Raw genomic sequence first — 14,280 nt, 5'->3', positions numbered from 1 at the left:
GGATTGGGTAAGAAGTGCATCATGCGTAGGAGCTGGTTTGGTGTGGGAGGTGTGGATCATTTTTAATGTATGTGAGAGTTGTTGTTGGTTTTGTGATTGTGTTGTGGAAGGAGTGCCAAATAAAAGTTTGTCTTTCCCTGATTAAGTTAGTGATGATGTCATTTAGGTTTTAGATTTGTTCTGACTTATGTTGATGGTGAGAGGTTTTGTTTGAGCTTGTTTATTTTTATGTGGGAAGAAATTTCGGTTATTTTTTCCCTAAGTACTTGCAACATGTGCTTTTTCCTGGCTTGCTGAGGGATGACATGGCATGATATAGGGATGGAAAATCATCAATAAGTGAAGATCTAAAGCTTGGATTCCATATAATGTGTGAATGCTGGTCCATCCACTTTCCTGTAGTTCGTCATTTTGCTGTCACTGAGTAGGTTAGTGGTAGATTTATTAGAATGGCTGTGTGTTCAGAATACGAGTTCATACAATGTGCTCCAGGTGGTATTTGTATGCACCACTGACGAACAAAACTAATCTCTGGCAAGGTTAGTTGCTGGAGGGGGTGGATTAAGTGTCTGGATGGTAGGTCACATGGGTTGAAGATGTTGAAAGGATGTAGTTGATTTCTGAGTACTGTAGTTCTTCTCAGAGATCTTGGGTCTTAGTTTGGAGCCTTATTGGGTGGTAGGTATTGAAAGCCTCACATAGATAGGTGTTAGGCTTGTTGGTTAGGTTCTGCAATTCGAGAGAGTATCTAGGAAGGCAGATGGAAGGGGAGAGTATGTAGGTATTGACTATGTTGTAGTTAGTGTTGAGTAGTATTACTTTTGATTTTGTTTTCCATCATGTGTTTACATATATTCCTGTACTGAGTGTCATATTTATACAACCCCAGGACCCCTTTTATGGAAATCCTGCAGCTTCAAGGCTGAACTACACTCACAAGCAAAACATAATGACTCCTTTGGAGCAGGATCCTTAATAAGAATGCACTCCCTTCTGTCCATCAACAATGATACAGCCCTACCAAAGGTGACCTCTTGTGTATGATGCATTGACATACAGGCAGAGCCCAGTAACACCTTTATACAGGTATTCTCCCTAATCAAATTTTTTGTTTCATGAAATGTACAATCAGAAAATGTGGGTAGCTGAGTGATGTGGTCACTGTTGCTAGCAAAAATGACCAAAGTAAATGTATCATGGCCCTTAGCACCTTATCATTACCATAGCAACCCAATGGCATGCTCTTTAAAACCTATAAATACTGTGTCCCTAATTGAATGGGTTAAATATATGCTTGAGCTATTGCTGAATCTAAAGCAAACTCATGGATAATGATTTTGCACAAATTAATGTGCTGTAAACATGTGATTTACGTAATATTTTCAGAAAAAGCTATGTACGATTTTTGGTTAAAAGCTCTCAGCTGGATCTTCAAACTACATTCCAGTATAGTGTGTATCATTCACTACTTTCTTCAAAGAAACAAAATGTATATGATATACAGAAAGACTCCTTTATTTCAGCTTATACAGATTTACAGTACCAATGTCAGTCATTATTTTTATAATAAAAAATACTGCATATGACAACTTTCCAAACCTAATCATTCACTTGGATGCCATTTGTTATGTTACGTTGGTCTTCTAATAACCAAAAGCCTTTCCCGTTTCAGCAAAGTAACATCTGGAACACAACCACTGCATGCAGTCAGTTTCTAAGTTGTACTATATAATGTACCAAACCAAAACCTATCATCCATGACAGTCCAACCGTTGACAGCACATTGCTTCCAATATACATCAATCCAATTCATTAAACTATTAATTTCAAACCATTGTTAATTTTACATATGATACAGATACTTTACAATCGCACCCCTCCTCCCCTATTCAGTATTTCTGTCACATCCTGAATCCTTTTAGACAACATCAGATGGTCAGCATTTTCGTTGTTCTTCTTTGCATTTAAGAACTTTAAAATGAATATTCTGAGACTCTGTCGAAGGAGTCTGAGTTTTGGAGATGCAAAAAGTCCAGAGAATATACGTTCAACTGAGTCTTTACCAGCAGGGTGAAGAAGGAGAGCAATTAGAACTTGCCTTAAGAAGCTAATCATCTGGCTATCAATTTCCATAAATGATATATTCTTGAATACTGACAAATTCAGGCTATTTTCACCAATTAAATGTGTCACAAATTTAGCTAAATTTGCAGCCTCCCTTGGCTTTATAGATTCTACTTCTTCAAATTTGTCCCACAAAGCAAACTGCAAAAGCCTCTTATATTTTACATCAAAGTTACACATTCTGTCTGCAAGATATGCAAAAAATGGATTATAAACCTTGCATTTCTGACAGCACAACAATATGACATTAAAGAGCTCTCGTTCCTGCTGGGGTGGTAAATTCAGCTGCAAAAGTTTCTCACAAGCATCAAGATAATCGTCTGATCCTTCTGTAATTACATATAAAATATTTATTCTAGGTGGGCGCGACAACTGAAGTTTTGCTGCCTTTTCTTTAAACTTTTCACTGAACTCACACTGTAAATTTTTCTCTTTGACATTATCTGAAAGTTTCTGATCTCGGGTTGGTTTTTCTCCTGACCAAGCAGAACCCACAATCCACCATCGTCCATGCTCTCTAGCCTTTAGAAGGTCTTCCAGTGTTATATTTAACTGTGCTGCTTGGCTACCCTTCCGCATTAACCCTTTGAGAACTTTCTTAAGATGTTCTGCATGTGATGGATCAAAGTTAGGCATCTTAGCCATGTTGTTGTTACGGATTGCCTGTACCACTTCTAACATGAAACGCACTCGAGAATATTCTTTTATGTCCTTGTGTTTGGCCTCAGTCATAGATGCTTGAGTCTGGATTTTGGTAATAAGGGATTTTAGAGCCAGGGGATCTTCTTTCCGTAAAGTAAACCCCACACTGCGCAGTATCAGTAAGATAAGCTCCACCTGAAAAGGAATAATACAAAGTTAGCCACCAAAGCACAGTAAAACTTGTACAGCACTAGAAATTTGAAGAGTCCTAGATAAAATAAAGCATAAAGTTTTTTAATTTGTGAATGCACTAAATACAGGAAAACAGAAACAAGCATATTAAGACATTTATTTTTTTACAAGTTTCCATCACATTTCCTTCAGGAAAATATTTATTTCTTTTTACTATATTAATTAAGTACTTATGCAGATATTAGCAGGCCTGTTATGATAATATTCCTTGTCAGTTCAGATTCAAAGTAACTTTTTACTTTCAAATCATTTTCTATTCATACAGTATAGGGTAAATCAAGTTTAGTCACTACTAAAGCCTCCCTGATCATTCATGTACATCCTCTATTAACTTACAGAGTGATAAATTGAGGAGAGTCTACTATATTATGAGAACACTTCATAATCACATAATTTTCACATTGAAGTGATTTCCTAAGTGAGACATCTTCATTCGTCTTTGTAACAATAAGTTGCTACTCCATAGTCGTCATTTTACTAGTATTTTCATCTATGAGATTCCTAGCCCTCTGAACAACCAGCACTTAATCTGTTTGCCTCTTTCCTCGTCAATTTTGATCTCCTTACCTAAGCTTTTCTCATGTGCCATAAAGTATGCAGTGACATGCCAAAGAAACTGTCATACATGCAACTTTCTAATGCCTTCTTCACACTACAAATCAGTCCTATATCTTCACTCTTTATCTAGTGTCTTCATTCTAACTAAATTATTCAGTTCATTAATTATCACATAAACTCCAAAAATATTCATCAAAGTTGGAATGGTTTCATCTTGCAGGCAAATATTGCACTAATTGCACTCCCATTCACCATAGTTGTTAAAGCACCTCATCTTCATTTTTTCTTGCAATACCCTGCTCTTAGTTTCAACTTTCTCAATGTCACCTTTACTGAACACTTGAACCTGAATGTCTGTGCTTCTACATACACCAACTGTACAAGCTTATGAGCATTTTCACTTATAACAGCATCTCATTTTGTGGATGATACTGTGTTCTTTGCAGAGAGTGAAAAGGTGTTATAGAAGTTTATAAGTCTGTTTATGATGTGTGGATGTGTATGCAATTCAAACAAAATGCAAGAAAAGTAAAGTGATGGTGTTTGGGAGGAAACAGAGCGAAATTAAAGATTTTGCAAAGTCCCACAATAGAGAGAAGAAAGTGTATTAAACTTTTAAAGATATATGGGGGGAGAGACTCTGGAAGAGATGACAGAATTTAAGTATTTAGAAGCTATCTTGGGTAAGTTTAGTGATCTGGAAGGAGAGGTAAGAGCAAGAGTAGTACAGGATAGAACAGTCATTGGGTTTCTTAATAGAGTGATAAAGGGTAGAGGTGTAAGGAAATGAGGAAAGGATGATGAGACACCACAGTCCCACCTCTCACCTGTGCAGCCAAAACATGGACATGGGATGAACCATACAGGTCACAAATCCAGGCAATGGAAATGAGTTATTTGAGAGGAACATTTGGTATGACTGAATGGAATGAAGAAAGTAATGAGGGGGTGTATCAGAGAGTTAGTATGGCAGGGAATGCAAAGGGAATAAATTGGAGTGGTAGAGTGGGTGAAACAATACTTTAAGGTGGCTTGGGTATGTGAAAAGAATGCAAGATGAGACTTTGCAAGGAGAGTGTATGATTAAAGAGTACTGGGAAGAAAATGGGAGAAGAATGCATGGAACAGTGTAAGAAAGGGAGGCATGTAAGGACAGAGATAAGTGGAGACTTGCCGTGGCCATTCCTGAAATAAGAGTTCCCAAAGGGAATGGACATCACAGAAATAGATAGACAGCATCTCATATACTGCTCCATCTTTTTCATACCTGATTGCTGTTTCCCGTGTTAGCAGGGTAGTGAGAGGAACAGATGAAAAAAGTTACATTTGCTCACATGTCTTGCTGTCATGTACAGTGCAATAAAACCACAGCCTTCTATTCACCACCAGGCCCCATAGACCTTCCCATGGTTTCTCCCAGCCACTTCACTGTGTTAGTTCAGCACATTGACAGCATGTCAACCCATGTATACCACATCATTCCAACTCTATCCTAAGCAAGCCTTTCACCCTCCTGTATGTTCAGGCCCCAATCACTCAAAATCTTTTTCACTCCATCCTCCCATCTCCAATATGGTCTTCCCCTCTTTATACCCTCCACTACTGAAACATATATCCTGTGTCAACCTCTCCTTATTCTTTCCATATGTCCAAATCATTTCAGCACACACTCTCCAGCTCTCTCAACCATACTCTTTTTATTAAAACACTTTTCTTTTCCTCTTTTATTACTTATTGATCAAACCATCTCATACCAAATAGTGTCCTAAAACATTTCATTTCCAACACTTCCACCCTTCTCCACACATCCTCATTTATAAACTATAACTCATCCATCCTACAACACTGTTGGTACTACTATTCCTTCAAACATACCGATTTTTGCCCTCCCAGTTGCTGATATCTCCTTTCACACATTCTTCAATGCTCCCTCACCCACTCTATGACTCACTTCCACTCCCATGGTTCCACTTGCAGCCATGTCCACTCCCAGGTATCTAAAACACTTCCCTTTCTCTAGATTTTCTCCATTCAGGCTCACACCCAACTAATTTGTCCCTCTACTCTGGTAAACCTAATAACCTTGCTTTTATTTACATTTACTGCCAACTTCTTATTTTCAGACACTCCAAGACTCAATCTCCAACTTCTGCAGTGTCTCACTTGAATCTACTACTTGTGTTGTGTCATCAATAAGTAACAAGTGACTAATTTCATAGGCTCCCCCCTTCATCACCTACAGACTGCAACCTTGCCCCTCTCTCCAATACCCTTACATTTAACTCCCTCACCAACTCATTCATAAACAAACTAAATGGGCAAGGTGACATCTCGCATCCCTGCCAAACAAACTAAATGGGCATGGTGACATCTCGCATCCCTGCCATCAACCAAGCTTCACTTCCCTAAAGCAAAAACCTGATTACTTCATCAATAAGCATGAAATAATCACTGTGATATAACACAACGCTGATGTACACCCAGACTTTAACCACTCGCTCAAGCCAATGCACATTCTCACGCAACACTTACATTAAAAAGAATTTTTTTCACCAAGTATATTACATGATAAATTCTGTATTCACTTTACTGAAGTTGTTTTTCTAAATTAATAAATGCCACATACACTGTCTTGTTTCTTACTATCCCTTTCTTAACAAGCTTTAAAAAGGCCTCTTCCATTTCTAAATCCTTCTTGTTTCTCTTGTACAAGAAAAAGAGTACCAGTAATGTTTTATGTTTGCCTGCATAGCATGGTAGACACTCAAAGAATTTTTCATCCATCATCATCAATGTCTGTCCATCTTCCATCACCAATCTTACTTTAACCTGAAAAGTCTAAATCAGGTAATCATGAATCTGTTTACAGTTGTTTCCCAACATCTAAATAATTGAATGTCATGAAACATAGTCAAGAATTTGCCTAGTTATTCCCCCTATAATTTGGTTTAACTTATATCTTAACTTGGCTTATAAAAATATACCAACTTTGGCACTGGAACTTTAATACAGAAGTTTTTTCCCCATATTTTCCAAACAATATTTCTATCCTTTTTTATTTAACTCCTAATAAATATGCTGCTGCACTGCGGGTGGAACAAGTTTTCCATAAAAATTCATGTTCACACTATTCATCAAAATTCCACCATGTTTTCAAATATTTTTAATTGCCCCATGACCCCTTACTCGAAAGGATCCTGTTTTACTTCTTACCCCTCTTCTAGGAGCTCCTGCACCTCCAAGGCTGTGCTACTTCCAGTAGCAGAGAAATGATGGACTCCTTTGGAAAGGGAAATTTTTGATGACATTATACTCACTTTCATCAACAGACAATGATAGAACCTTGCTGAAGGTGACTTTGCACTTATGATATGACTACAGACAGGCAAAGTCCAGTAACACCACTTTTCAGAATCCTACTATATGCCCTACCAATTGATTAAAGACTTAATCCTCTATTACGGCTGCAATCATTCTTAATTCCACCACTCTTTTGTGGAATATTCACTCTCTTAATGCCTTTCCAATACTTTTATATGACCTTAAGATACTCCTCACCTCTTTATTTGTAAAACTGTGTGCCAATTTATTTAAAATGTCATATATAAGTCTGGCATTCATCACTCGAAAGTTGTAGAGGTTGGCTAAAAACAGTAGCAAGTTGTCCAGTTCTTTTGTGTCAATATCTTCCCCAGGCATCAATTGCTGCATCTCATCATTCCATCTCAGAACAAATTCATTCAGGATGTGGGCACCAACCTATAACAATAAGAATGTAAATTCAGTACTTTCATCATACAGAACATTAGATATGGGATAACACAAGCTAAATACAGTATATTCACCAAAGGTAGGTCACATTTTATGTTAAGTATCCTGACATAAAAACAAAGAAAAGCACAACTGGAAAGCTGTTTTTACTTCCTAAATATTGCCTAAAAGAACTGAATAAGCTAACATATAAACTGATATACCCTAATGATGCACATAAAATAGAGAGAAATAATCATACAAGTTTGTATTTACATTTTACCAATCAACTTTACCTTACAGAAAAGGGGGCCAAGTGAGGATTTTTCCCTCTAAAGCTCAATTGTTTGTTCTTAACGCTACCTCGCTAATGTGGTAAATGGCGAATATGTAAAAAATAATATATTTCTTGTACATATTCGCCATTTCCCATGTTAGCAAGGTAGCATTAACAGAGGACTGAGCCTTTAAGGGCAAATCCTCACTTGGCCCCTTCTCTGTTCCTTCTTTTGAAAAAGTGGAAAAAAAAAAAAAATGGAGGGGAGGATTTCCAACCCCCCACTCACTCCCCTTTTAGTCGCCTTTTATGAGATGCTAGGAATACGTGGGCAGTAGTCTTCCTCCTGTCCCCAGAGATCTTCAAGATATATATATATATATATATTCCTATGAGTCCACGGGGAAAATGAAACCCCAAAAATTCCCAAGTGCACTGTCGTGTAATAATCACATCATCAGGGGAGACACAAGAGAGAAATATAACAGTCAGTTGATATACATTGAAGAGAAGAAGCTAGGACCAAATGGCGTCCTAGCTTCGTCTCTTTGATGTGATGATGTGATTATTACACGAAAGTGCACTTGGGAACTTTTCGTGTTTCATTTTCCCCGTGAACTCATAGGAATATCTTGATCACGCGCAAAATTGTGATCCTTTCCAATATATATATATATATATATATATATATATATATATATATATATATTTTTTTTTTTTTTTTTTTTTTTTTTTATACTTTGTCGCTGTCTCCTGCGTTTGCGAGGTAGCGCAAGGAAACAGACGAAAGAAATGGCCCAACCCCCCCCCCATACACATGTACATACACACGTCCACACACGCAAATATACATACCTACACAGCTTTCCATGGTTTACCCCAGACGCTTCACATGCCTTGATTCAATCCACTGACAGCACGTCAACCCCTGTATACCACATCGCTCCAATTCACTCTATTCCTTGCCCTCCTTTCACCCTCCTGCATGTTCAGGCCCCGATCACACAAAATCTTTTTCACTCCATCTTTCCACCTCCAATTTGGTCTCCCTCTTCTCCTCGTTCCCTCCACCTCCGACACATATATCCTCTTGGTCAATCTTTCCTCACTCATTCTCTCCATGTGCCCAAACCATTTCAAAACACCCTCTTCTGCTCTCTCAACCACGCTCTTTTTATTTCCACACATCTCTCTTACCCTTACGTTACTTACTCGATCAAACCACCTCACACCACACATTTTCCTCAAACATCTCATTTCCAGCACATCCATCCTCCTGCGCACAACTCTATCCATAGCCCACGCCTCGCAACCATACAACATTGTTGGAACCACTATTCCTTCAAACATACCCATTTTTGCTTTCCGAGATAATGTTCTCGACTTCCACACATTTTTCAAGGCTCCCAAAATTTTCGCCCCCTCCCCCACCCTATGATCCACTTCCGCTTCCATGGTTCCATCCGCTGACAGATCCACTCCCAGATATCTAAAACACTTCACTTCCTCCAGTTTTTCTCCATTCAAACTCACCTCCCAATTGACTTGACCCTCAACCCTACTGTACCTAATAACCTTGCTCTTATTCACATTTACTCTTAACTTTCTTCTTCCACACACTTTACCAAACTCAGTCACCAGCTTCTGCAGTTTCTCACATGAATCAGCCACCAGCGCTGTATCATCAGCGAACAACAACTGACTCACTTCCCAAGCTCTCTCATCCCCAACAGACTTCATACTTGCCCCTCTTTCCAGGACTCTTGCATTTACCTCCCTAACAACCCCATCCATAAACAAATTAAACAACCATGGAGACATCACACACCCCTGCCGCAAACCTACATTCACTGAGAACCAATCACTTTCCTCTCTTCCTACACGTACACATGCCTTACATCCTCGATAAAAACTTTTCACTGCTTCTAACAACTTGCCTCCCACACCATATATTCTTAATACCTTCCACAGAGCATCTCTATCAACTCTATCATATGCCTTCTCCAGATCCATAAATGCTACATACAAATCCATTTGCTTTTCTAAGTATTTCTCACATACATTCTTCAAAGCAAACACCTGATCCACACATCCTCTACCACTTCTGAAACCGCACTGCTCTTCCCCAATCTGATGCTCTGTACATGCCTTCACCCTCTCAATCAATACCCTCCCATATAATTTACCAGGAATACTCAACAAACTTATACCTCTGTAATTTGAGCACTCACTCTTATCCCCTTTGCCTTTGTACAATGGCACTATGCACGCATTCCGCCAATCCTCAGGCACCTCACCATGAGTCATACATACATTAAATAACCTTACCAACCAGTCAACAATACAGTCACCCCCTTTTTTAATAAATTCCACTGCAATACCATCCAAACCTGCTGCCTTGCCGGCTTTCATCTTCCGCAAAGCTTTTACTACCTCTTCTCTGTTTACCAAATCATTTTCCCTAACCCTCTCACTTTGCACACCACCTCGACCAAAACACCCTATATCTGCCACTCTGTCATCAGACACATTCAACAAACCTTCAAAATACTCATTCCATCTCCTTCTCACATCACCACTACTTGTTATCACCTCCCCATTTACGCCCTTCACTGAAGTTCCCATTTGCTCCCTTGTCTTACGCACCCTATTTACCTCCTTCCAGAACATCTTTTTATTCTCCCTAAAATTTACTGATACTCTCTCACCCCAACTCTCATTTGCCCTTTTTTTCACCTCTTGCACCTTTCTCTTGACCTCCTGTCTCTTTCTTTTATACTTCTCCCACTCAATATATATATACTGTATTTTGATTCTGCATCACAAACTACTGAATTCACTTGCCTCATTGCCTACATTAGTGGAGAGGACTGCCACAAGCACAGCATGCTCCTGCACTAGCCTCTCAGGGGTTAATGTAGGTGCCACAAGGGATTCAAAGAAGAGACTTGTTAGTATCTCATTCATGTCATTGTGGCTATGCTTGATGTACATCCCTTCTATCTGGCTGACAATCCCAGCCATATTACTTTCAGCTAAACGGTTCAAGAGTCCCTTGAGGGTTTTCCTGAGCTTGCCAAGTTGTTCTTTCTTTTTTTCACTTGTATCGAGAGCCATGAGCTTACGAAGAGCTGGTGGAATATACCTACCATTTCCTGCTTCTCTGTTTTCATCTTGTATGATATTCCCTTCTTTATCTCTTAGACGCCCATATATATCTTCTCTTACACCATCTTTCTCTTTTGGTTGTGCTTTATTTGTAACATCTTGAGTATCTTCCTCAACATCACTGAATTCTGCACTCCCAAATGAATCATTTTCATCTTTACTGAACTCTGCACTACCTAATGATTCACTTTCTTCATCTTCTTTAAACTGAGCATTATCATGCATTTCACTAACACCACTAAAGCTAGTTCCTTGGGTATCTTCCCCGTCATCACTGAATTCTGCACTACCTAATGATTGATTTTCTTCATCAGTAAACCCTGTGCTACCAAGTGACTCATTTTCTTCATTTCTTCATTATCAATGAAATGAGAACTGCTTTGCATTTCACTAACTGCACCAAGTTCAATTCCTTGGCTATCATCCTCATCTTCACTGAATTTTGCACTATCCAATGATTCATTTCCATCATCACTGAACTCAGAACTATCTAATGACTCATTTTCTTCCTTATCAAACTGATCAGTGTCCTCTGCATCGTTATCAGAATCATCATCACTAACATCTGGTATTTTCATAAATTTTCCCATTCTTTTTATGGTATGCAAAGATGTCTTCTCTCCTTTTGTCTTCCGGTCACTATCTTTAACATGATCATAATTTCTCTCATTCTGTGATGATTCATCTTCAGTTATATTGGGTAAAAGAAATGATACCCTGTCCGTCCTTTTATGTTTTGACAGTGACCGAGAATTCTTTAAATTGCTCTGTTTTTTCAGTATTGTCCTGATCTGTTTCTTGCTAGATTTTTTCAAAAGACAATCAGAGTCTTCATCATCACTACTTGTCCTCTTTCTTATCTTTTTCCTCTTTTGTTTAAGTTCACACTCTTCATCCTCTTCACTAGATGATGAGACAACTGTATTCTTTTCCTCTTTGGTTTTATTTGATACAAGACTTTTGTTTACCACACAATCATTAGCTTCTCTCTCCTGTTCATTAATGTCATATCTGACATCAATATCCCTTTTCTTCTTTGGGTTTTGTTGTTTTCTTGTCCTGATTTTCTTTGATACATCAGAATTGTTCCTAGGAATAAGATATACATTATCAACGTCACCCGGAATTTTACTCTCTAAATTTTCATTTTCTTTACAATCATCATTAATACTGTCTTCACTGTCATCACTCACTATCAATCTTCTTTTCTTAACAGGAGAAGAATCACTTAATTCATCTGGAAGTTCATCCCTTACATTTTCAAACTCAACCACATTATCATCAACTACAAAACCTTCAAGATCTATATCATCATCACTATTACTAGAGTACCTGTCAATATCATTTTCCTGACCATTTTTTAAGATTTCTGGCTTACTGCAGTAGCTTGAGCCACCTTCAAAGGCCAATTCATACTCAGTCCTAAAGTCATGAATGAGTTCTTCATCACTGTCACTCTCTTCATCGCTACACTCTTCAGCCTGCGAGTCCAGAAAACCGCTGTTGTCATTTTCATCTTCACTTGCTTCACTAACATCTGAATCATTTACATTGGTATCTTGAATGGGACTACTCAAGTATTCACTTCTGCTGTTTGAGGAAAAAGTACTTTCAAAGTCATCTAAATCACCCTGCTCCATACGTGATGCACTTGCAACAGAATGGCCATCATCAACTTCAAAACCTTTAAGATCATCCTCTCTTGATGCCTCCTCATCATTTAAATCATCAGAGTTGTCTGTACTATCATGATCGTAATCCCCATCACTTTCATCCACTTCCTCATCTTCACCAAGAAGTCCACTTTCAAAGGCCTGAAAGTCATCATTCATAAAATCTTTGGACACATTCTCTACATCTGTATCTACTCCTGTTACATCCTTTATTTTTTCTTTCTTTTGCTCATCCAGTTGCCCCAAAGCAATAGCCATATCCTTTTCAAAGTCTTCATCACTGTCATGAACATCATTCTCATCCTTCTCGTATTTCTCTGCATTAGCCATACTTCCTTCCTCAATATCATTTAAAAGACCTCCAAAGTCATTTGCAAATATTGGTGCAATCTTCTTTTTCTGATTAGCTTTATATCCCAAAAGTCTTGCCAGCTTATTTATTTCCTTTGTATCTTCTTTCAAACCCCATTGTAAACTTTTTAGTTTCTGCTTGTCTTTGATGGAACTTCCTTTCTTTTCTTCCAGTTTACTTTCAGGTCCAACTTTGTTCTTGGACTTTTTGTCACTCATACGGCCGATCCCAGCTTCATGGTTGACAAATTCTTGCAGTCTAGCCATGCGATCACTGACTGACGATGATGCTTTAAATCCCTCACTTTCTTCTTCCTGGAAATGTGAAACATGTTTATCTGGGACATTTCCAGCATTATGTGGAGGCCTTGATCTCGCTTCATCTGATTTTTTTCACCCTTCAATTTCTTCTTCTCAGCATCAACAAAAGCTTTCAGGCGGTTGATTTTGTTTGGAGTATCCTCTGCCTTCTGGTAATTACCACCAGAGTCACTGGTTGTTCTCTTCTTGTGGCGGGCGGCATAAACAGCTCGTGCCTTCTTTTTTTGTTTTCTCTCTTCCTTTCGTTGTTGTTTCCGTTTCTGCACATTTGTTCGGAATCCTGTTGAATTTGCTACCTGGCGATTTCCCTTTCTTTTCTTGAACTTCATTTGGAAAAGCAAAGTGCACTCTAGAACCGAACAAAATTAACATGTGTTTCGTTTAGGTATCATGTGTTTACATGAAAACGAGCCTAAATGTTTAACATAGGGGTCCACTTTGAATAAAGATTTTGACGGGTGTACATAAATACCGATATATAAGGTAACATTGAATTAGAGCGTGTCAATGTGTTGAACGATGTTATAGCCTCTATGTTATAATGCATTTATGAAGTGAATCTCCGTCTGAGACTTGAAGCACACTGCAATTTGTTAGTTTATTTGTATGGTCAACAAGGAAACTAACAATTGTATTGTTAGCGAATGTATCGTATTTTCCTTAGATATTCTTGATTGGATCAAACCATATCTGATATTAACTAGGAGCTAAACTTTTAAGTTTGAAAATTAGCCATAGCACCTTAGAATACTAGGAAAATATTTCGTAGTTCTAATTACTGATATTTTCATAAGATGGGTCTTTCGATAGATTGTTTTTTAGCATTGGAAGGTGGTTACTTACATCTTAAGAAGATATACATGTTATACGTAGTATCATTAAGCTTGTATTCTTCAAGCCCGAGATAAAGGGTATACAACTTAGTATTTCAGATGAAAAAAATTTCTTTTAGTAAAATACATATTCAATAAATATTCTGAAGAAAGTCGTGTATTCTTTGTCATAAGAGAACTAATTTTATAGATTTGTGAATTACTATATAGGGTAAGTATTGAAATGAAATTATCATCACGTAATATTCTCAGAAATAGATTATTTACTTAACACCTTAAGAATTAGAGCTGTAGATTTTATGTTCTTACTTTACGACGTATTTCAATGTTA

General features: G+C 38.0%; 1 protein-coding gene across 1 annotated transcript; it reads right to left on the bottom strand.

Moving 5' to 3' along the window:
- Positions 1-1,490: 1,490 nt before the first annotated feature.
- On the bottom strand, positions 1,491-13,533 carry LOC139756369 (uncharacterized). The gene is given in 5 exon segments (XM_071675746.1): positions 1,491-2,961; positions 7,135-7,335; positions 10,448-11,107; positions 11,110-13,146; positions 13,149-13,533. Coding segments are annotated over 5 exon segments (4,293 nt in total). The 5' UTR covers positions 13,446-13,533; the 3' UTR covers positions 1,491-1,863.
- Between the last annotated feature and the right edge of the window lie 747 nt (positions 13,534-14,280).

The sequence above is a fragment of the Panulirus ornatus genome, chromosome 21 (assembly GCF_036320965.1).
Source record: "Panulirus ornatus isolate Po-2019 chromosome 21, ASM3632096v1, whole genome shotgun sequence".
Lineage (NCBI taxonomy): Eukaryota > Metazoa > Arthropoda > Malacostraca > Decapoda > Palinuridae > Panulirus > Panulirus ornatus.
Note: the sequence above shows the minus strand (reverse complement) of the source record. Positions and strands in the feature narration are given on the sequence as shown.